Source organism: Epinephelus fuscoguttatus, linkage group LG13, assembly GCF_011397635.1.
Source record: "Epinephelus fuscoguttatus linkage group LG13, E.fuscoguttatus.final_Chr_v1".
Lineage (NCBI taxonomy): Eukaryota > Metazoa > Chordata > Actinopteri > Perciformes > Serranidae > Epinephelus > Epinephelus fuscoguttatus.
In genome coordinates, this window is record NC_064764.1 from 18,657,287 (window position 1) to 18,682,026 (window position 24,740).

The 24,740-nt window shown below is 39.9% G+C and overlaps 3 protein-coding genes across 3 annotated transcripts; all 3 read right to left on the bottom strand.

Annotated features, from left to right (window-relative positions):
* Positions 1-2,115: 2,115 nt before the first annotated feature.
* pofut2 (protein O-fucosyltransferase 2) lies at positions 2,116-10,365 on the bottom strand. The gene is made up of 9 exons (XM_049594732.1): positions 10,179-10,365; positions 7,392-7,645; positions 7,002-7,146; positions 6,506-6,616; positions 5,261-5,327; positions 4,999-5,124; positions 4,473-4,653; positions 3,991-4,114; positions 2,116-2,708 (listed from the first exon to the last, which is right to left on the bottom strand). The coding sequence occupies exons 1-9, from the start codon at positions 10,352-10,354 to the stop codon at positions 2,555-2,557; spliced, it is 1,338 nt and encodes a 445-aa protein (XP_049450689.1). The 5' UTR covers positions 10,355-10,365; the 3' UTR covers positions 2,116-2,554.
* A 190-nt stretch (positions 10,366-10,555) lies between these two features.
* Positions 10,556-15,593, bottom strand: LOC125899715 (trans-1,2-dihydrobenzene-1,2-diol dehydrogenase-like). Its single transcript, XM_049594197.1, has 7 exons — positions 15,398-15,593; positions 13,595-13,706; positions 13,238-13,401; positions 12,908-13,160; positions 12,400-12,524; positions 11,250-11,400; positions 10,556-11,071 (listed from the first exon to the last, which is right to left on the bottom strand). The coding sequence occupies exons 1-7, from the start codon at positions 15,485-15,487 to the stop codon at positions 10,959-10,961; spliced, it is 1,008 nt and encodes a 335-aa protein (XP_049450154.1). The 5' UTR covers positions 15,488-15,593; the 3' UTR covers positions 10,556-10,958.
* Positions 15,594-16,492: 899 nt separating this feature from the next.
* Positions 16,493-24,740, bottom strand: LOC125900000 (tubulin alpha chain-like). The gene is made up of 4 exons (XM_049594728.1): positions 24,581-24,740; positions 18,836-19,058; positions 18,451-18,599; positions 16,493-17,768 (listed from the first exon to the last, which is right to left on the bottom strand). The coding sequence occupies exons 1-4, from the start codon at positions 24,581-24,583 to the stop codon at positions 16,794-16,796; spliced, it is 1,350 nt and encodes a 449-aa protein (XP_049450685.1). The 5' UTR covers positions 24,584-24,740; the 3' UTR covers positions 16,493-16,793.

The following is a 24,740-nucleotide window of genomic DNA, read 5'->3' on the forward strand; positions in this document are numbered from 1 at the left end:
ATTTTCTTATTTTCTCAATTGGAACATTTACGAGCCACACTCTAAGCACCAGGCATTTAATACCTCTTTTCCGCCAACATGGAACAAGTTCCGTTGTGGTTCCTGCACCTAGTTTTGAACCATGGAGCAGTGGTTCCCAACTGGTCCAGTCATGGTGTCCAGAACTCTCTTTAGTCATTGGTTCAAGGTCCCACAGTTCAATACATACAGCATCATACTTGCATTTGGCTGTCGTTGAGCTAGTTTGCTGTCTCTGTTAAGTAGCTGTCCATTAGTCACTCATTCTACAGCAGAAAATGGTACTTAAAAATAAAAGCTCTGTGCTGGAAATTTACTGTACTTAAAAATAAAGTGTGTTTTTTTCTGCCATCCATTCCACCCACTTTTGGACCACAATCCACCAGTTGGGAACCACTATCTAGAGCATTTTGACCAAAAATAAATTGGTTCAGAACCCAAAAAATTGGTTCCCAGCTGGAACCAATAAACAGCAGGCTTTCCTTGACCTGAAGTGCGAACTATGACGAAATCAGAGGATGTGTCATATTCTATGGTATGGAAAGAGAGGATGTAGAAGGCGACAGTGGAAACGGTAAGCAAGAAACCATCAGGGGAAAAAAGAGTGTGCAGTGATATCATTGATAGTTGATCAGGACAAAAGTTCACAGGTAGTCAATGTGATCCACCATCCTGCTACAAATGTTTACTTATGTTGTACAACGACCTCCGTTGATTACTATGGTTCTGATCGAAACTGGTGGCAGCGTGGGCTGTTTCACTAGATTGCACCGAAGTTTCAAGAGTTCTGAACAGAACTGGGTCAAGAACTACAGCTGATTTGGGAGGAAAGAGGTGTAAGAGACACAACGCTGAAATATAGAAAGGCAAAATGCCAAAAAAAAGTGATTTGGGGAATGGGTTTTTGCTGGTAAGCATGTTTACATACAGTAACCCAAAATCCTGCATGGTATATCTTTAACCATGTAACATTACATTGTCATTGCTAAATTTAAGATGTCAACTTAATCTGGTTCAGATTAAGATATAAAGATACAAAAGTATAAACACCAGCAAACAAACTTCTACCATGTTTTCAGTTTGCTAAAAACTTTTATTCAACACCAAAATTACTGCTGTACAAAGAAAGTCAGAAGACAATGCCCATACCAGTAGTAAAATGGGCATCTTCAGGGATGGGAAAAAATACAGGGTGTGCTGTAAAATAATAGCTTCATAGCTGATAAGTGTTGACGAGACACAGTGGCTCTTTCGTGGCATTTCGGTTCCTTTCAACGGTCGTAGCAATAACACTATTACGGTCAACGGCAAATGTACAATATATATATAGTCGGTTTTTTCAAAAAGAAAACTTTGAAAGAATTAAGCAGCATTAGAGTTCATCATGATATTGTTATTTATGATGTTTCTACCTTCCCAATATCAGTAATATAATTTAATACAAGGTAACAAATACTGGATTGCATAAAAATATGAAATAAGGGAAACTTTGTTCACTCAAACACTGACACATAATAAAAGCAGAGGGAAAAATGCACCTCTTTTAACAGTTTGTGAGCTGGGAATCATTAGCTTCTATCTGGTGTCCTATTTTTAAAGGCAACCTGTGGAGTTTGTGACCACTAGTAGCGCTGTGGAGCAGTGTTCCTGTGAGCAGATCCACTTTTCTTGGATCTCGAGCAAAGGCACAAGGATGCAATGCATGTGCTTTAGAGTGTGGCGACTAGTTTAACACTAATCCACGGATCAACAGTTAGTGGCAGCAACACACAGAGAAACTAAACAATGTGCTAAAATAAAAAGGCAGTGAAGAAGACAGCTAGCAAATGTGAATGAAAACATTGTAGGGTTCAAAGTACTTCAAAAATAAGTTCTGCAATTGTTTTCTGAGGAGGGACATGCATTAAATCGGGTTACACACAATTCTTTTGGTAAAGAAGACAAAACGGAGAGTAAACACATCTTAATTTGTTTACAAGAAAACTTCACAAGGTCCATTTAATTAAAAATGCATTATCTTCACAATATGTTCATGATCTCTGAATGCTCCTCCATACTTATGTGGTGTTATTTTTGGGGGACAAAATCGTACATTTAAAAAATAGAATAACTTCAGATGCTCAACATCTTTGAATCTCACAAAATGTTAAACTGAGAATACTCCCATACAACACTTTCTGCTGCACTCATTATAAGACACATGTTCTCACCAGTGGTGCTGGTCATAAATATAAGAAATGATGTAAAATACCAGGCTGACATTAGGGATCCACATTCAACATACAACTTAAAAAATATTTGCAGATTCACTTGTTGAACATTACAGTAACACATGTTTGGCAGCCCAGTCGTGGCCTCTTGAGCATAAGGCTCAGTCACAGTGGTCACTACAGACCTGATTGCACAACTCTGAAACCATGAAAAGTCAAAAATACACCATCAAACAGTTAAAATAGCTTGTATATTCCATACAAATAAATGTCACTTTTAACACTGCTTTTGGCACTTGTGTGTATCAGATAAGTGAGAGGTCACATCAATAAACTATTTTCCAGTGTGTGGGCTGTTCACATTCTTTCTCAGTGTCCCCACAGAAACGGTTGTAAGTAGTTTTTGGGTCAAAGCCCAGGATCTCCCTTTCTTCATGGATCCGGAAAGAGAAGGTGGACACTGATGTTCCTATAAAGACTCTGAAAAAAAATAATAAAATAAATAAAAGAAACAAGTGATGCAAGAGGCATGTTGGGAAATTACACAAGGACATGACATGCATGAGGTATGACCTGCAGTGAGAGCAGCATGTACAGTCAGACCAGTTTTTCAACTTGAAATATTTTTTCCACGGGTAAGTATGAAAGTGACATGGCTGCTATTTGGGGGGTAAACAAGTAACTGGCATTCTCCCTCGAAAATTACCCTATTTTATTTATTTATTTTTAATTACCTTTTTACTTTTGCTGAAAATGGTGCAAATGATCAAATCTACACATTATATTATTATACTATGCCTTCTGGAAAAACAAAACAAAACAAAAAAAAAACAACACACTTAACTATTTCACATTGAGATCTATTTTTACTTGGAGTTTTTCTCAAGTTGTTATTAATTAAGTCCTCACTGTTATCAATTAATTAAATCATGAAACCCGCAAATAAGTTGGCATTTTAGCACCCCTGGTTCCACTGTCTTGAATTCAATGGGTTTTGGTTATGTGCCTGAAATAAGGTCTGCAGTAAAAACAAGCTTAACAGACTTTCACGTTTTGTTCTACGATATAAAATATGTCCGTAAATTCCCCAGGCGTGAATTTTAAAGCTTTTATGCGTCTTAAAAAAGGCAGTTGCTAACAAGTGGCTAAATGAAACAGATAACACAGAACACGTCTGTACAGCCATGTTGTGGAAGGGATATTAAGTCACATGATCGTGGTATTGTTTGTTTTTTGTAGTCTAACGTTAGCTTTTTACCTCCACGGAGCTTATTTTCTGCAATAATCCAAAATCCAATGGAAAAATCCCATAGGCTTTTTGATGAGGGAACCAGGGTGACGATAACTACCGTATTGGCCTACAGAAAAACATCATCCCAAGAGCACTATATTGTGTCATAAACCAAAGAACTGGACAAAAGACAAAAGTTTGGGGGACTACTTGTGTGGCTTACTTTTTAGAGCAAATTTCTGAAGGTGGAATTCATACTTAATCACATGGGGGCAGTACAAAGCTGATGATTCCAAAAACACAGCTAAGAAATTAGAATTGACAAATAACTTAATATAAAATATTCGTTCATTTTCCGTAACAACTTATCCTGTTAGGGGTCGTTGGGGAGCTGGAGCCTATCCCAGCTGACACTGGGCGAGAGGTGGGGTACACTCTGGACAGGATGCCAGACTATTGCAGGGCTGACACATAGAGACAGACAAACATGTTCACAATCACACCTGTACAATCACACTCACGGACGTTTACCTTGCATGGGCACATATCCACTGGTCAATGATGGCCACTCCTCCATCTTTAAACAGCTCCAGGTCCTCTGTTGACGGCTCATACCGCACCATGTCTGGCAGCAACCTTTTCAGCTCCTTCAATTCTACAGATTTACAAATTTTGAACAAGATTTTAAAAGCATTTATAGAGACAAGATTTTATTTGCACACAACTACTGCTTACTTATAATATTTCTACGACTTATTTCTGCATTACCATATATAATTTGCTGACTTCTTATGCTACCGTGTCAATGACATTTGAAATGATTTCATCTCAAAATATATATTGGCCTTTCAAATAAGAGATGGCTGTATAAACCTTCATAACACTATTTCATCAAGCTGCAGAATACTGAAGCACTCATGCCAATAATACAAATGAAATTTATTCATGCCTTTAGGTCATTTAAATGTACAATTAATTGTAAATCATCTCTGACTGTGCCAGTATGTCATTACCTTCCTCATCTGCATCAGTGGCAATAAACACATTGTCCAGTTTGTGCTTCTTCATCAAGCTGCGGATCTTCTTCACTGCACCCTTAAGGCTGGGTACATCCTCACGGTGACCCCAGATAAAGTCCTTCCTGCGCAGGTGGACTCCCACATATGGACCACCTTTAGCTGAGCCCAGCTTGGCCTAAAGAGGGAATAAAGATTATTATTGTGTACAACTTGATCATAAAAAGGCTGCAGTGGGGGGCTGCAGGTTGGAATAGAACCCACGGCCACTGCAACAAGGACATTACCTTTGCACACGGCATGCCCGCTCTACCCAACCGCCCCAACCACAATGAAATTTGACAGTAAACAAGTGTCCAGCAATAAGAGTGTGCTTGACTTATCTTATCTGATGACACGATTAGCTCAAACATTCAAAATGCTCTCAAATACCTACGAACCTGGTACTTCAGTGATGCAGGTAAACACTAAATTCCACCTGCACAATCACATAATCATACCACAATCAGACACGCTGACTCACTTTCATGCGTGTCCAGTCCTCACTGTAAATGGTATGGTCTCTGTCATCTGTAGAGTTTAGGTTCTTTGCTCTGAAGTCATCTCCGATGAGTCTCAGGTGTTTGGCAAAAACCATGCTGCGGCGGGTCTATTTGAAGCACAGACAATTGCAGAGACTCACAAATCAGGTTACGGAAAAAAATATGAGGAAAAAACAGGTGATCTAATACCCGATACCAGCATTACAAAAAAAAGGTGTGATATTAGCCTTTTATTTGACTCACATCCCAGTAATCCTTCCCAGCATAGTGATCATGGAGGAGTGTCTCTGCTCGGTCAAGCATAACGGATCTGCAAAATGGCCAGTACAACAAGTTTATCCATGTCAGCGTTCCAAGATCTAAGAGAACAATCTGTAAGTAATACCACGTTTAGATAACAATGGAGTTGGATTATCTTTCAGGTATTCACAAAGAGATGCATCAGCAACTCCACCGTCTTAAAGAGGATTTATGCTTACAGTGAGACTGTTTTAATAAGAGACTGACAACTTTGGATACATAAGATCTATTTTGTGTCTAGACAGTGTTCTCTTGGTAGTTTGTTTACTCATCTATTATCTTATCAATTTGCTACACCTGCCATCTAATGTGCAAAATGGCATTAGTAATGGTTAAAAGCTCCATATGAAATTTAACTCTGGTCACTTCCCCTAAATTGTGGTGCTAGTTAAAGGGTAAGTTCATGCCAAAATCAGGAACTATTTTCTTTCTACCCTTTCTACACCTGTTACCTGTATCACCACGCAGAAGGAAGCGCACATCTTAGGGAAGAGAGGCTTCAAACAGTGCAGGATGTAGACATTAATGGAGTCCTCCCCGGCTGAGCTGTAACATTAGCTAGCTCAGTGGTGCTAGGTGAGCTAGCAGAAGATGCACACTTCCCTCTGCGCGGTGATACACTTCCCAGGTGTAGTTCAGCACAAAGAAAAACCGTTCCCACATGAAACTACTCACAACAAGGTCTGTGGATTGTCTTGAGTAACTGGGTCATGAATTTAATTTGCGTTTTTCAAATTTATTTTTTGGCGCTTTAAGCACCACAAGTCATGTGCCATTTAGTTCCATTATATTCGCAAGAAGGCAGACATCTCTACAGACGATATCGCCAACACTTGGCAACTCACAGCAAAACAATCAAAACTGATAAATAGAACTACAGGTAAGAGTAAAGAATATGTATTTTGGATTAAGGGTTCAACTGTCCCTTTAAAGCCACAAACTACTGGTTAATTCATGTAAAAATGAGCTGTTCATGCTGTAACTCAGTCAAAGACAGGGATAAGATTAAGTAACAACCATCAAGCTCGACAGAACTGATTACAGCCACAAAATTAAAAAATAATCATATTGTTTTATCCGCCACAGATACATTTTACCAGACACTGGCACTTGACAAATATCCACACACTGTGTATGTATGCATGCAGTCAGTGGATTTTGTATCAGCATGTTGCTCTGTAAACTCACGTCACTGTGATGTTTTTCTGTAGAACAGGGGCCATGATGGACGCGTGGCCTTGGGCTGATATGCAAGTTACATTTCGAGCTCTCGTCTCCTCATAGCCCCAGAACCAGCCCCTTGGAAACACACACACACAAACAAGATAAATGAGACAGCCGATGATGAATGGAGAGGAGAGAGGTGTGTGAGCACAAAGATAAAGATGGATATCATTAATACAGAAATACTGTGAATGTGATCCATCACTGTCTAAAGTGGTTCTACTGAGTTATTCAACTATAATTACAATTCATTTTCTTTGGCACTTAAGCTTAATAAATCTTTTTCATGTGGGAACAATAAACAACAAAAAAAATCTGCTTCCCGAAGGAGGGTATGACAGAAAAGGCATTTAGAAAACATGAGCGTGGTGACAGCGACTAAATACTACACCTGTCAAAACAGGGTAAAAACACAGTCTCTGAATTAAACAGCAGGGTGTTGTGCACTGTGTTGCTTTACCTGTAGTAGCCCTGTTTATCTTTGGAGTACATCAACTTGTCAATACACGGCCGCTCATCAACTTTTTCCTCCCATTTCCCATCAGTCCATCCCTCAGCGTAGTTTTGCAGCACCAGAACCTGGTCTATGAATGGACCTCCATTCTCTAGATCCAAGGGAGGAACAAAACACATTCATTAGGTTTGGCTTTAACAAGCTTAAAATGAGCTAAGGAGCAGTCTGTTTAATAGCTGATTAAAAAGTGGCACAGGGAAAAAAACCATTAGTATTTATGATAAATGAAATATCACAGCACAAAGAGCTTTAAAAAACCTTTTAATTAGAACCCGTATACAGATAATGAGGTTTGAAATGTAACTCTAGTCTGGATCAGCAAAATTAAAAGCTCACCAGCAATGAATTCCTCATACTCAATGACAGGTACATTGGCCTGCAAGCTAGTGAGGCTGAAGAACTCTCCCCACGGGATGCGAATCTGGTGGATGTTGGAGCTCTGCCAGTGGTAGAGGCGACCCCATGGGGGCAACACCAACACCCAGTCATCCCCCTCCTTCCTCAAAGTCTTCACCAGGGAGGCCATGCGGATGTAGACATCTCTCCGCAGATTGAACCCCTCTGGAGGGTTCACGTCATACAAAAGGTACCTGAGATGACAAGAAAGGACAGGAGATCGTGGAGTTTTGCGTGGATAAAAAGCAGCACCAAGCTCTTTGGTCAGTGAACACAAGAGCAACAGCTGTCTTTGCAATACATCGAGTCTACCAAATATAGTAACAAAGCAACATTGATCTAATTTTAAATGTCATGAATCATCAGTATAAAGCAGGGCTATATTTGTCACATCATAGCAACCTTTCAAATGATGTCTATTAGAGGACCTTCATGTAGCCATAAAGTAAAGCCTTTTATAAATCTATTCCTTATATTTTATGGTTTAAGTATATGTATATTGTTGTTTAAATGACCTAGCCTTTAGGTATCCAGGCAGTTCACATCCTGTGCCAACATTTAAGTTTGTTGGGGTGTTGGTGGCTTAGTGGATAGAGCAGGCGCCCCATGTACAAGGCTGTTGCCGCAGCGGCCAAGGTTTGAGTTCAGCCTGTGGCCCTTTGCTGCATGTCATCCCCTTTCTCTCTCTCCCCATTTCACACTTGGCTGTCCTGTCCATTAAAGGCAAAATGCTCAAAAAGTATCTTTTGATTCGTTGGCAACTGTCTGACTGAAAACAGTCATACAGAAGCTTGACAAATCCAAAAAGTGTCACGGCATGATACAGCAAGAGGTCAGAAAGGGCAGTCAATCATCAGCACTACATTAATAGTATTAATTAATTATTATTACTTTACATTATATGCTCTGGTCGTTTTTATTCCGAGTTTTTATTTTTTGGTTTCGCATTTGTTGCTGCTCTGTTACATTTTCATCATTATCCCAGCTCAGTTGTTCACAATGACAAAACGCATAGTGCAAATTCTTAGCAAAAGTATGTAACATGTTGGTAATATACATTTATGAAACTGAGAGCGACATCATACCCAGTTCTTTCCGGGAGGCTGCTGCAAGCTGTTTAACCCTTTAAAGCCTGGAGCGACATTACTTTTCTTGTGCTGCTTTCAGAGGCCTTTCGCAAGTATTTCAACCTTTGAAACCTGAGCAAATTGGTGTGATTTCTTTCAAAAACATGAGAGAAATAAGCAGCTTGGTAACAAATGTCATACAAATTGCAAAAAATAAATAAATAGAAAAGTATTTTTTAAAAAAGAGGTTAAAAATAGATTTAGATTTTAAAAAAGGAAAAAAGAAAAAGCTAGGAAAAACTTTATTTATGATTATTATTTTCATTATTATATTTTACAATTATGTTACAGAATTATTAGAATTTTTAAGCACTCTTTCCAGGTCATTGACATGTTTGTGTGTTTTTAACTTTCTTTTCATCCTCCCCCCGCCCCCTAATTTTCTTGTTATAATTTTCTCTTTTCACTAATTTCTCCCTATTTTGGGAGGGTGGGGGTCATATTTTTTTTTTTATTGCTCATTGCATTCTTTTCATGTTTTTAAAAGAAACCAGGCCAATCTGCTCAGGTTTCAAAGGCTTAATCAGTATGCACCGTTATGCACAATGCAAACAAATGCCCATGCACAGGTAAAACCACCACTGAGTCGGGGTGGGAATCACCACAGGCCCCACAATACGATATTATCGCAATACATAAGTCACAATACCATATTATTGCGATTTTAAACATGTTGTGATAACATATATTGCAATATATTGCAATTTATTACCTTTTATCAAAGGCAAATTATGTCCCCATATAAAAACATCAACAGTTTTATTAAATATAATAAAAATTAGCCTGTTCAAAATGTATCTAGCATACTGAAAAAGCAACTGATTATATTGTTCTACTAGGCCACCAAACGTTTAATTTATATTTTCAATAGCAATAATTTATTTAATAAAAATTTGATACTTGGTATCTGTGTGAGGATACGATATTACCACACGAAAATATCGTGATATTATGCTGTAACGACTTTTCCCTCACCCCTGCTATAAAGTAATTCATACCACCCTTCGTCAACAAACCTCAAAATCCTATTCAATAGCGACGTCAACCATAATGTCGTGACATATGCACGTTACATCCCCCAACTAACGCCATGTTGAATGAACAGTCGAATAAATCCACGCTTAGAAAGTACATAGCGTTACTGTCCTGACCAGCTGAGCCCCGATACGCCCTGATTCTCACAGTTAGCATTCTTTTACTGTAACACCTATGCTATAAAGTGCCTAAAATAAGAGATTCAAGTGCTGCTTAATCAACAATTTCTACTCCGAAATTCACTGTAGTACAATAGCATTTTGCAAATTGTATTGAGGGACGTGTAAACAAAAAGTACATGGTCCTAATATGCAATCAGTCATTAAATTGGCAACTTTTTGAATGGAGTCAGGTAACATTACACATTTAGCGTTAACCCAAGAAGAGTGCAGTGCTAAACAAAACAAGCAGTTAGGCAGAAATACAGCGTATAAAGGGCAAGAGAGTAACCTGAAACTGAACACATAAACATGACTATTACAGCTGAACAGAAACTGATAACTGTAACTACTCTTACGTGTTAGCATGGAGTAGCTAGCTAACAGTAACTTAACGTGAAACTCACCGCAGATCCCGAGCGACAGCAACGGGTGCAGTAGCCGTGTGGCTCGCACTGAATACATTGTCAGCGTTTGCTGAGTCAAATGCTGCAAAGGTGACGAAAACAGACAGACAAAATGCTACAAACGAATATACTGAAGCAATGAATATCCCTGGTATATGCAGTGCTCCCTGCGCCATATTTCCTCAGAGCCACGCACTTCCGGAGGGGTAGCAAGCGTCTGCACAGTTGCCAAGCAACCGGTGGTGACGATGGATACACTTGAAATATGGCCAGTGAAGTGCCAAAAGTACAGAATTTTTAACAATATCTTTGATTAGCAGTAAATTTAAATAAATGTGAAATCAGAAATTAAAGAAATGTAACATTTTATTCCACATTTTAATCAATGACAATTTACAACCCAGCCAAATGTTCACTCAAGACACAGCCAAGAGACTCAATGAAATGTGTACAAAAATACTTTTTTCAGAGACAGCCTTTTGACATGTCATGGTGGGGAAATCACAGATGTAAATGATAAAATTAATGATGGCTAAATTTCAATCAGTCATCTGTCACACTGTCATGACTTACTAGGACCACCTGAATAGGCTGAAACCATTGTAAATTTTACTGTATTACACATTCACACACTCACACACAAACATAAAATAGTTCAATATTCATCATAACATGTACAATGAACCTACATGACCTGAATTTAAGAGGAAACCTGATTAAGATTCTGTCATTCTGTATGCTGAGGTACAGGTCTGCTCCCTAGCTGTCGCTGAGAACCCATCACTGGATGTTGTCTTGGTCATATGTCACTCCCATTTGTCTTCTGGCCTCATCTATAAGTTCTGCTGACAGGCTGGAGTGCGCCCACGGCATCCCTGGACTCTCCTTCAGACCTAGAGGGTAAAACAACAAGATAATATCTAAATTAAAATCGATTCAAATCTTGAGGGTTACATTCATACTCAGATATGACAAACTGCTGAAAATATTACCAAATGAAACTGATCAGATCGATGTAGATCAACTGTTAATACTACAGCTGTTCTGTTTGTATGCATTAGAGCATCTTACCTTTCAGCAGACAGTGGCGGACCTCCTCAGCTTCATATCGTAGACCTGTGCTGTTTTTAAAGTTTAGTGGCATGTCAGGCTCTGGCAGGGGGAACTGCACCTCCTTCCCATTCACCTCCAAGGATGTGGGGCACCACATATGGTTGGGTATCTGATGTTGAAATCAGTATCATGTAATTCACATTGCCTGAAGTGTTAGGGCTATTCATACAAAGTATAAATATTTATGAATAGTTAATAATTTGCATTAGCCTACTTGGTTTGATGGTGTACTGATTTAGTAATTAGTAATTACAACAATTCAATCACGTCAATGTGTTTACTGGTTGATTAAGCTATTAAGCCTTATAGCATTTCTGTTTCACCAGGTCTACCATGTTTTACCACAAAGTTCTTATGTTGTATTAAATTTACAAGTCTCAGTAAAATCCTATTGACAATCCATCTAATGATACGATACGATACGATATGATACGATACGATGCAATACAATACGATACGATACGATACAATACGATACGATACAGCTTAAGTGGGCAATTTCAACACACACTGGATAGATATGGATTGAAAAACTCACTTTTCTATAGTTCCAAATAATTGTGTAATAAATCAACAGGATTGAAAGTCTAAGGCAAACTGCCAGCTCCACTGGCTGAAAAACTCTTTACGAAAACGAAATTGGATAAAAAAAAAAAAAACGATTGAGATTTTGCTGTCCTGCTTTTTTTGCGGCCAAAAAAAAAAAAGTTTGACTTTGGTTCCTTAGTTTCAGCTTTATTTTGGTTCTACTGTGCTTATATGGGATTGATTGTGCTTGCACATGTCTTTCCCACTTGGTATACCCACGGGCCCCATTTGTGTTGCCCATCCTGAGCCCATGCACTCATTTCCCATTAGGACCCCAACTAGGACCGCTCTAAATGAGATGCCCATTTAGGGCCCGGACCCACTTGATACCCAGGTAGTCCCAGCATAACTCATGTGGGGCCCACATACATATGTTGGCTGGGTTGGAGCTCAATGCCAACATGCTAAATCTAACAATAGCCTACCGTCAACATTAACATTAGCTATTAGCATATTAAAAGACTTGTGTTATTTGGTCCCGTGTGAAGATGTTTCTACTTTTCTTACTGCGTGCTGTTACCTTAATGGTGCCTTTGGTCCCAGAGATAACCGCTTCACAGCTCAGCGTTGTGGTGATTGAGCAAGTGGAAATGGCAAGTCTGTTTCCTGAGAACTTCAAAACCATAACTGCTGTTCCATCAACACCTGGACAAAAGTATGCAGTAAGGCTTTGATAACTCAGGAATCTTTTTCTGCCTTGTAATTTCCTTTATAAAAAAAAGACTTCTGGATTCTAAAAAAGAGCCGGCATCAGGGTTTTAGAATTGTGAGTATTCCATCAAAGAAGGCAATAAGCTTTTCACACTGTTCTTAGTCTGTGGCTAAGAGAGTTGTTGGCCCCAGGCTACGAAAGTGCTCACACTGACACAAATGTGACATTCCAAGTGCGCTAACTCCAACTTTAGCCTAGGGCCTGCAAGTCTTTTGGTTGAAGATATCCAAAACTAAAAGAATGCAGCACAACAAGCCTATCAGTTATTATTTACGGTAAGATTTTCTTGGTAAATTGACTTCCTTGAGACAGTCACCTGTGTCTATGCAGTTCCCTGTGGCGTGGATGGACTCAGGCCTCTCGCCATTAAAAACCATGAGGATAAACTGCAGAGAGTAGATGCCCAGGTCCAGCACTGCCCCGCCTCCCAACTTCCTCTCAGCGAAGCGAGGAATGTGGGTGAGTGGAGCCCCGAGATCAGCCCTCACCATCTGAACATCGCCCACTTCACCCTGGCCTAGCAGTCTCCTCAGTTCAAGGGATGCAGGAAAGAAACGTGTCCAAATGGCCTGAATGGAAACATGGAATGGTTTAAACAGATACATGTGGTAAATGTTTGGTTTATTGAAAGAAGATATTTCGGTACCTCCATGAAAAAGACACCGTTGTCTTGGGCTACAGTGATGAGTTCCTGCACCTCCCTTGAATTCATGGCCAGAGGCTTCTCAATCAGCACATTCTTTTGGGAATTCATAAAGAGCTTGCCAGTGGCCAGGTGGTAAGGATGGATGGTGCCAATGTACACCACATCTAGAGAGAGAGTAAGAAAGATTGGTGTTTAATAAACATTATGTAAGGCATCACTTCGTCAGGTATGGAATGTATGTAATGCAGAGCCCACTGGAGACAAGCAGTAAATGGTCTAAAGACACTTCAGCTGAGCAGAATTTGTTGATTCAATTTGGACCAAAACATTCTGCCATATGCTGACAGAAGAACCCACCGATGTCTGGATCGTTTGCCAACTCATTATAACTTCCATATGCTCGAGGGATGTTGTGCTTTTTGGCAAATTCTTCAGCATGCAGCAGATCCCTCGCTGCAACAGCCACTATCTGAGGATGAACGCAGTTTTAGTGATGCAGCATGTATGTGCATGAATTCAAACTGAATTTACATTTACCAAAATCAAAATATAAATGACAAAGTGAGCAGTGTGAAATGCACGCACAACTACAACATAACAAATGAGTATGGCAGTAAACCTAGAAACATAATTATACTTTCAGGTCATTTCAGGTCACATTAATGTACTCCCTGCTCAGTAATGCTTGTAAAAGTATGTGGGTGTGGTGTCATAATTAACATGCTGCAACACAACACGATTTAATTGCACTTTTGGGAAGTTGATTCAAAGAGCATGTACCACACACTTCCTCTTCTTTGAATGGGAGGTACTGTTATGCAGAGACATATTCAAAAGTGTGTTGTGATTAAAGGCCGACCTCTCTGTCACCTGCACACAGACGTTATATGACAAGTTGCTCTAACACTTAATCCACACTCCTATCTGGAATTACATTTTACATATCCATACAAACATATATTCACAACTCACAGCGACACAGTGGTACAGTGGCTAGCGTTGTCACCTCACAGCAAGAGGGTTGTTGGTTGAACCCAGGGTGGTTCACCCTACGAACCCAGGGTGGGGGGTTTGAACTTGGGGTGGGGGAGCATGTTCTCCGGCTTCCTCCCACAATCTAAAGATTAAGATTAGTTGATGACTCTAAATTGCCAGTGGGTGTGAATGTGAGCGTGCACGTGTCTCTATGTGTCAGCCCTGTGATAGTCTGCCTGCGACTCTGTCCAGCGTGTACCCTGCCTCTCGTCCAATGTTGGCTGGGATAGGCTCCAGCACCCCTGCGACCCCTAACAGGATAAGCAGTTATGGAAAATGAATGAGTGAATGAATATTCATAATAGCTCTCCTAGCCAAAATTGGGATTATGATACCTTCACAGGAAGTATAAAAAATGTATTATTATTATCAATCAAAAATAAAATATCTTTAAATTGTGACGGAAATGTCTTAATTCTCTGGCTGGGTAAAAATAAATAAATAAAATAAAATAAATATGAATAATACATAAATAAGTGAATAAAAATAAATAATCCCTGACAATAATTGATAAATTTTACTCAAAAAGAAGAATTCTTACTGTATCAATTTAGAGATATTTTTAAACAAAAGTTCCATATTTGTACCTTAAACTAGCTCCATTTCCTAATACCCTACTTGACATCTGGTATTGTACAAAACGGTGACAAATGTGATACTGTATGACTTTGAAACATTAATTGTTGAGAAATCATTAAACTTGCATGTTTAAATATACAGTATTAATATATCTGTTTTCATAGTAATTTGTGGATTATTTAAACTTTAAATAATGAATGGTGTGCATTTAATAGGCTTTTTTTTTTCTACCTTTACATTTTTAAGTTAAACCAAGCAAATTTATATTATCAGCCCCCCATATCAATCTCTATCCCTCAGGTAGCTCTCAGTCTCCAGAGGTTGATGACCCCTGGGTTACTAACGGGAACACTGGCTGATATCTATTTGTGTGCTTTTTTATGTCCTTTATTCCACTTATTAATTCTTAGTCTACAGTAAAACGCAGAGTTTATGATGCGTAACTTACTTCCTTGGTGACGTCACTAACTCACAAAGAACACAGTACAAATGTCCACAATGTCACTCTATGCAGCGTTTTTTGCAGGAGCGTGAGTCAAAAGTTACCTCATGGTCACCGGGAGTCAGGGTCCGTAAAGCAACCGAGAAGTCATGACTGATTTTTCCAGCACTGCATATTCCCCAGCGTGTTGCCATTGCAAGTCAGCTATGACTGACAACATGAGTAAAAATTAGCCAGTTTACAGTAAAGCCTGAGTCGTGTTGAACTCTGCTATTGTGAGAATATCCTCTCAACCCTTGCAACCTGTACAGCCTCCACTAGAGTGCGCCACTACACTGGATACAGTGTCAACAGTATCTCGTTATGCAGGCAACAGGCCTATAATGTAACCTATGTATAATGCAGGGGCGCACGTTTATATAGACAGTTCTATTACACTGGGGCCCCTGGGGTGGAGGGGCCTGTGGAGAGAGCGGGCCCTTGCAAATGATTCAGATTGCCACCTTGGAAATATACCTGTGTTCAAAGATAAATGATTAAATTAAGAATATTAATTTAAAAACAGTGCCTTTGCTATATATGTCCTCAGAAAGGCAAACCCATCTATTTTATGGTTTTCTATCTTTTTTTATTAAATAGTCAGTAGCTATCTTAAACAAAATTATATGCTTTTTCTATACAAGCTATAAAAATCAATAAAAAATGTTATTTAGTTGGATAGAATCAGGTCTCAGAGTTTCAGATGCTTCCATCAGGGCGGAGGCTTTGTCTCCCTAAATGTAGTTCTAAGCATTACATATTGTCCTTTGACTGCTGAGTAAGATATATATGATGATGTCTAAAGTCAAATCTCTAAATGTGTCAAGACAATACATGCATGATAGTGTGCACTAAGGCCTGTCTTAATAATGTGCACTAGGGCCTGCCGTAACTTCCTTACGCCACTGAGTCCTAGAAAATAGTTCCTACTCAGTAGAAGTGTCTCAATAAGCTGGATTTTACTGACCTCTAGTGGCTGAGCTGTAGAACTACAACATTCCAACTAAATTTGGTTCAGCAATGACACATAACACTGAACATAAATAAACACTGAATTTTAGTGGGTGCAAAATATGATACAAATATATGATCATTTATCAGTAAAGTATTTATAAAAATGTTTAATGACTTACAGAAATGGAAGTAAAAAAAAGAGGCAATATGTTTGGAGGATGGATTTATTGAGCAACGACAAAGGTTTCAAACTTATAAAAATCTGATTATTGCAATACTCTGTCTTTCTGATAAAACAAATTTTTATGAAACAGGTATAAACCAACAAAAACACTACAGTACCTAATAACTCTTATGGTACAACAAAGAACCTTTACATGTAGGTACATTTTTAATTTAAATTTGAAACAAATATGCAAAATTTGTTCTATTTCTTAAATATGGTCTATTTAAAAAATAGACTAGTTTTACCCTTGAAAATCACTGGCAACCGCTTGCTAAGCCCGTCTAATATTCCTCTCCTTCCTCATCCTCCTCAAAGGAGTCGATCCCGACCTCTTCATAATCCTTCTCCAGGGCAGCCATGTCTTCTCTAGCCTCTGAGAACTCTCCCTCCTCCATGCCCTCCCCAACATACCAGTGGACAAAGGCTCTCTTGGCGTACATGAGGTCAAACTTGTGGTCGAGACGGGCCCAGGCCTCAGCGATGGCTGTGGTGTTGCTCAGCATGCACACAGCCCTCTGCACCTTGGCCAGGTCACCTCCAGGAACCACTGTTGGAGGCTGGTAGTTGATGCCCACCTTGAAACCAGTGGGGCACCAGTCCACAAACTGGATGGTGCGTTTGGTCTTGATGGCAGCGATGGCGGTGTTGACATCTTTGGGAACCACATCACCACGGTACAGCAGACAGCAGGCCATGTATTTACCATGACGAGGATCGCACTTCACCATCTGATTGGCTGGTTCAAAGCAGGCGTTTGTGATCTCAGCAACTGACAGCTGCTCGTGGTAGGCTTTCTCTGCAGAGATGACGGGAGCGTAGGTGGCCAGAGGGAAGTGGATACGAGGGTAGGGCACCAAGTTGGTTTGGAACTCCGTCAGGTCAACATTCAGGGCTCCATCAAAGCGAAGAGAGGCTGTGATTGAAGACACAATCTGGCTGATGAGCCTGTTCAGGTTGGTATATGAAGGCCGTTCAATATCGAGGTTCCTGCGGCAGATGTCATAGATGGCCTCGTTGTCCACCATGAAGGCACAGTCAGAGTGCTCCAGGGTGGTGTGGGTGGTCAGGATGGAGTTGTAAGGCTCCACCACTGCGGTGGAGACCTGGGGGGCTGGGTAGATGGCAAACTCAAGCTTAGACTTTTTGCCAAAGTCAACTGAGAGTCTCTCCATCAGCAGGGAGGTGAAGCCTGAGCCAGTGCCGCCACCAAAGGAGTGGAAGACCAGGAAGCCTTGGAGTCCTGTGCACTGATCCGCCTACAGATACAGAGAAACTATTACAAAGACTGAAAAAAACAGCATTACAGCATTACATAATCTGTATCCATGCCTAAGGTCTTTTGTCTGATGTGCATGATCAAAGAAAATTCAGTGCATGGATTCATGAAAATAAGCCGTTAACTATACAGAGCCCTGTTAGGGCACCGATACACCGAGCCAGTGGTTGGCCGCTGGTTAATGTCGGGTCATCAGTGAGCATCTAGTTCCTGTTTTTGGCAGACTGTTGAATCGGAACTGAGAGAAACAAACTAACGACTTGAGTCAAGATGGCACAAGGGCCAAACAACCTTCAAGTAAGATTATTTTTCTAGCCATTGAGCTCTTTTGCAGAAACGGCTTATAATTGTTTGTGTTATTGTTTGCTAGCATACAGTAAATATCATGAGCTAACTGGGTAACTAGCATCTTGAATCCATCCTACAAGTCTTCCGGGTTCCCTTTTTGATGACAAATACAGATTACCACTGCCTGCTGGTCTGGACAGTCATGTCCTCTCAGACAGGAGCGAACGTATGTGCTTTTGGCTGTAGTCTTTGCAGCGTGCTTAGGTGCAACTTTTTGGCTGAGACACAGGCAATGTGGTATGTCTGGGCCTTTAGAGAACAAAGCAAGTAATAATGTAAACCAAAACCAGACAGCTACTGCTCAAGTGCCTTACCAGTTTGCGGATTCTGTCTAGGACAGAGTCGATGATCTCCTTGCCAATGGTGTAGTGCCCACGGGCGTAGTTGTTGGCGGCATCTTCTTTTCCTGAGATCAGCTGTTCAGGGTGAAATAGTTGACGGTACGTGCCTGTGCGTACCTCATCTGGGAAATAAATGACAATAGCAACAGTTGAGAAAAGTAATTCATCTGTTATATAAAGGGCTAATAGTGGGTCAATCATTTCAAAGGCTCACTAAGACACCCCATACTTTGAGCTATTTTCCCAGGAAAACTCTCTTGCATCTGTGCCACAAAGTAAGATACTGCCATCTTCTGAAAATTTCTCATTCCCAATATCTACAAACATTACAAGCTCTACATCATATAACACTACTGACCAATGACAGTGGGCTCCAGGTCAACCAAGATTGCTCTGGGGACGTATTTCCCAGCCCCAGTCTCGCTGAAGAAGGTGGTGAAGGAGTCGTCGTGGCCTCCCACGGGCTGTCTGTCGGGCATGTGGCCGTCCGGCTGGATGCCGTGTTCCAAACAGTAGAGCTCCCAGCAGGTGTTCCCCATCTGGACACCAGCCTGGCCTACATGGACAGAGATGCATTCACGCTGGAAGAGAAAAAGAGGAGACGTTAAAAAAGGGGGCAGAGAAAAGGAGCTCGGGGAAATAAAGAGGAGGGAAGTGGCTTGCATACTGTCAGCAACTGTGTGTTGTTCTTTTCCAGTAAGCTAAGAGGTAATTGATTTTTGCTTTGCAGAATATTATGAATGGCAAATTGTATCATGATCACATTTTGCACATATACACACACACACACTACAGCTGCAGGAAGCCAAAGGAATCATTCAGAAACTTGGCCACTAGGTGGAAGCAAAGAGACATATGGGGGAAAGAAGGTTGAATAAGCAAAACAGATTCTCTGCAGCTGTCACTGGGTCTCATGTGACTGACTGTGAGCGAGACTCATGAGCTGAAATGGAGGTCGAGTTCACAGAACTGCAGTTAACATTCATGCTACAAAGATGACCCAAATAAAAACAGACCTCACTGATGGAACAGCCAAAGAAATCACACAATACTTTGACTACCAAGTGTTGTGTCTGCTTACTATGATGAAAGCAGTAGCTAACATAAGTTTGTTAAAAGAGAAGAATAGGGATTACAGCATTAAAAAGATCTTCAAGGGTTTCCAAATAAGGCACTGGAAGATTTAGGAAGCCTAACAGTATTGAAATACATTTATCCAACAATTCTGATAACCTACAAAATAAAGATTAAATCATGGCACTGCCATCTAAATGATTCACAGGACTTCATTAGACTCGTATCTCTGTATTTGCATTAGCCTCTTGCTACAGTATTTGCACAAAGGCATGACTGTTTGGTTATACAAAGCAGATTGTGTGAGCAATGAACTGACAATAGGCTACACTTTGTATGCTCGGCTATTTCACACTTATCTGATGTTGTCTTTATGTTAAAATAAGACAGGTTGCTTGAGTCAGATCACATATAAAAGCTCTGCTAGTATTGTAACCAGATTTGAACTAAATCTGAGAAATAAAGACAGATTACAGTCAAAGTCAATTCGTAGTCTTTGCACTTGGAAACAATTGACTGTGGCTCGGAATAGATTTGGGCAATGTGACAAGATTCCTGAGATGGAATAAATTAGTCAACCATCAGTAGGGATGGGATTATATACGACTATCGTGTGTCATAATAAATAAAAATTACGACCCAATTAGTTGATTATGGTGAATTTCCATTATTGTGATCACTGTAAATATTAGGGATAGACTGATATGGATTTTTTAGGGCCGATGCCGATACCGATTTTTTTCCATCACCCTTAGCCGATGTCCAATTATGGACTGCCGATTTTCTTGAGCCGATATTTGGGGCCGATACTGCTTTTGCTCCCTCAATTTACATCAAAAAAATGACACAATGATAACAAATATTACAGGTCTCAAGTTTAAAATAAGAAACATTTATTGAACAGTAAAAAAATACTAAAACAAGATGGAAAGTTGAGGTAGAACAGGTAGAATATTAATATTATTATTATACATTCAAATAAAAAAAAGATTTCAGTGCTCTTAAATCTTCCATTAATGTCTTTATAAAATAAACAAATATTTAAGCTGAAGCATAAATAAAACAACAACTACTGTACACAGTAGGATTCGCTGCATGTGCACTGCAGGGTCTTCCGGCAACACAGAGCTGCCCATGGATGCCTGTCTGCAAATCATGCCAGGGAAAAATAAATCCACGAACCCACGCGCGTATCGGCCGATGCCGACGCAAGTAAAAAAACTCAAATATCGGCCGGCCGATGTATCTGTCTATCCTTAGTAAATATGTCCAGCAACATCCAAACAGACTGCTGGGCAACAGGCAATAAAAGAGACTCCTCAAAAACAGTGTTTTTCACTAAAATGTTTAATAAAAAAAAAAAAAAGATGTGTCCACTCTGTGATGCAATAAAACTATTTGTTACTTAACAAAAATGCACGATAACATGATTCCAGTATGTTTTAGGACAGTACAGTATTAGGCAACATATATTTTGATGATTATTGGAATAATATGAGGAATCACATTTATTTTGACCAGGATAATTGTGACATAAAATTTCCATATCAACCCATGCCAAAACATGAGCAATTTTACCATATCATCTATCCGATGGTCCCTGTCCCTTTAACACTTCTGGTAGCATTGGACCACTGCTGGCAAAGTTGCAGATCAATGAGACTGACTTCCTTCTGGTAATACTTGATTAAAGAATGATTTTTGAATCAATGGGATAAGGACCAGCCTTGATTTGGTTGGTATCTAAGTTGCTGGATTAGCCCAAGTCAAGACATTCCTATCTGGTTAGTATACTACCGCAAAAGTTGTCAACAGACTTCCCATAGAAACAAAACAAAATATACAATAGGTTATCCATATCATCCACCCCTAGTTCAGAATGATAATATGAACCAGAGAAAAGCAAGTACATCATTGAATTCAAAGAGATGCAAGACACAAGAATGCACCATAATCCATCTTCCTATTACTTTATTCTACTCTATTCAACAGTGACTACTCTTGACATACTATATCTCCACCTTATATCACGTCAGGCTGCTATTTTTATCCATCCCCCAACTTTCCCCTTCTCAGTGATCAGACAGACAGATGAGGGAAGGTGCTAGAGGGTGAGGGCTGGGGGACACTGTGGCTGGAGGGTTTTAAAGTATTATCCAGTATAATTTTAGAGTCTGTAAAATCTCACTAAATCCATGTTGATCAATGAGGATTTTTTTTTTTTTTTTAAATTGCATTCAACACTGTATCAACAGAAGCTATCTGAAGCAAAGATGACCCACCACAGAATGGCCTGCATTTTCAGGTTAGCAGAGCACTGTGCAGCAGCTATTTTCGGTTCCTCATACTAACCTGACACCTAGCAGCAAAGGCTCTCTGTTTCAGTAAACATCTACTGGCAGTGACCAAAATAGTGGTCACTGTCAGTTGGGATTTCATAACTGATCTGCTCAAAGTTTGCTGCAATCTTTATTTAAAGTTAAAGCTGGAAATAATAAATGTAAAGGCTACAGATACTTTCTATTGAAATTAGGCTGTTACTGAAATACTGGAATGTTTTTTCTTTTTCCTTTTTGCATAACCATTCGTACATAATGGTCAATTCACAACTAAAGACAAACTATTCTCAACCCAGACCTTTGCCTAAGAACCTGTCAGGGTGTGTCTGTATGTGACGTAAACAAGGGCATGTCTGAGCCCACACTGACTTGAGATTCCAGTTCTGTTGGCGACTAAAACTGAAAAAATAAAATGAACACTTCACATAGATTGAGAGAGTGAGGGTGGAGAAGTGAACGTGATAAAGAGAGCAATCAATTTGTTAAAAGCTTTTTCAGGTCAGCAGACATGAGAACAGAGATCCCTTAATACCATCGGCCCGGTGCACACTGCCTCTTATAACAGGAAAACAGACATACTGTAGCATAAAGACAAGGTGTGGATGGATAATGATTGAATTAAATCTCGTCCACACCCAAACTGCTATGTATTTAGTTTGTTATGACACAGATGAAACCATGCTTCAAGAGTAAAGCTGACATATGGAGTCATTCTTTGTGCGCCTTTTCATTTTGCTTTGTTATTTAGTTTAATCTTTAATTCCTTAGCCAACGCCTTATTGTAGACCAGGATGTGTTGACGCCTACAGGCCAGACTCATGTGATATTTAGTAAGGATATGGCACTTCGAGGATGGTTCATGATGATTTAAGAGACCCCCCCTCAGCCCAAAATCTGCCACCCACAGATCAGAGTGTCAACTTTGGATCTAGCAAGTGAACTGACATGGTTTTATCTGTCTGTTGTTGATGATCCTTTGACCTCTCTTCTTTTGCCAACCTCAGGCCAAAATCTCCCATTGAATATGTGTCCAAAAAAAAAAAAACAACTGAGATTAAAGCATGGCATCCTGGAGAATCAATATCAAGAGTGCCAGACAATTTGTAGATACCAATGGTCAAGGATGTACACTATTGATTCTGATCTTCCCTGTGGTGGTGCACCAGTCTTACTCAATCGATGTGCTCCAACCTGATAAGCCCTAAATGGCTTACTAGTTTACATCTGTCATTCTCTCGGGAAAAATGGTCAAACCAGCTAAAAAGAAGCATACTAAAGATGGAAAAGTTACACAAAAGGTTTAACAGTGCCATAGGCCACTAGGCCATACAATACAAGTAGTTCCACAAGTACAGGAAACATACAGTTGCTGATTGGTTCTCATGACATCTGCTGAGCACATTCATGCACTCAAGGTAAGCCACCCTTTTGAATTCAGTGCATGACGTGTTCTGACGTGTCATGCTAAAGAAGTGCTACAGGCAGTGTGGTAATTCTACAAAACATTTTGCACAATGAGCGGCACAGCTGTGCGAATTCACTTACGATTGTTGGTGTACTTATACAACTATTTTATAGCTCTACAGCATGCATTTAGTGTAGCTTTAAGGTTTCATATTAGAAACATAACATTAACAATAAAAGGAACTGAACTGAATGGATCAGAACTATTTGATAAGGGCGTGTATACCGAGCAGTGTACCCAGTAGGTAATGATAGCAGTTGGTTTTTATAAGCACTCAGTCCTGACAGTGCTAACAAGCTGTGTTTATACTACACTGTGCAAACAGGACACAAAGGTTGGTGTGTGTGTGTGTATGTGTGTGAGTTCATTTCCTACTTAGACATAAGACTAACCATGGTGCATGTCAAAATGTGATTACAATCAGCTTCACCAGTAACATTCCATTCACAATGGCTGCGAGGTTATCTCTGTTGCATTTGGCATGTAGTTGCCATTAGACCCATTTTACTGTGAATCTTTTATTTCCTACTTTTTTTTAATGTGCTTTCTACTGCATGGAAGCAACCTTCAATCTGTTGAAGTTAAAGAAACCCTGCTCACTCTTACACTTTAGGTGGCTTTTTACAATTTGGAGGGAAAAGACTTGTGTCCTACCCTGCAGGAACACTCCTCTCAAACTGAGCTGACTTGTTGACAGATGTACTATGAGACACACCTAAATTCCTGACTGAACTGACGCATAACACTTCACCAGCTAGTAGCCTAGGATAAAGCACTATGAACTTTATAAAACTATTGTTTTAGAGAATCTTTTCACTTGAAATGAGAAATACTGGACTATTGACACAATAAATGCTGAAAAACATAATCACACAAGGCTGTATAGCATCATTATGTATGTTTAATATCTCTTCTCCTGATGTGCTGTAAATGTAGACTGATCATCACCACCTGCTCATCCAGGCCAGCAGCCAGCTCAGCTTTACTGCCAGTCATTGAGTCTATTTCTGACACAAGAGTCCCTGCTGCAGCAGGGCTCACTCAGAGGAAGCACAGTTGCCACATCGCACCTTCAATCTGACACATTTTCCAAGCACATTTTAGATTCACTGACGCACGATGTAAAAGCACCAGCGGGAACAAATATTTACTCAGTTTTAAAACACAAACAAACAGAACTTTGGAGTGGAAATTTCTCTCCAGACACAACTAAAACTACACTTACCATTGTGGCTTCTTAGTAGAATGGGCTTTGAAAGAAAAGCAACTTGCAGCTGGCTTTGGTTTTTAATCAGGAGCTTCTCACGGCCGCCGTCAATGTGGTGCGAGTGAGTGAGTATTGCCAGGTGGGTGAGGAGCTGCAATGCTTTATTCCACTGCAAACC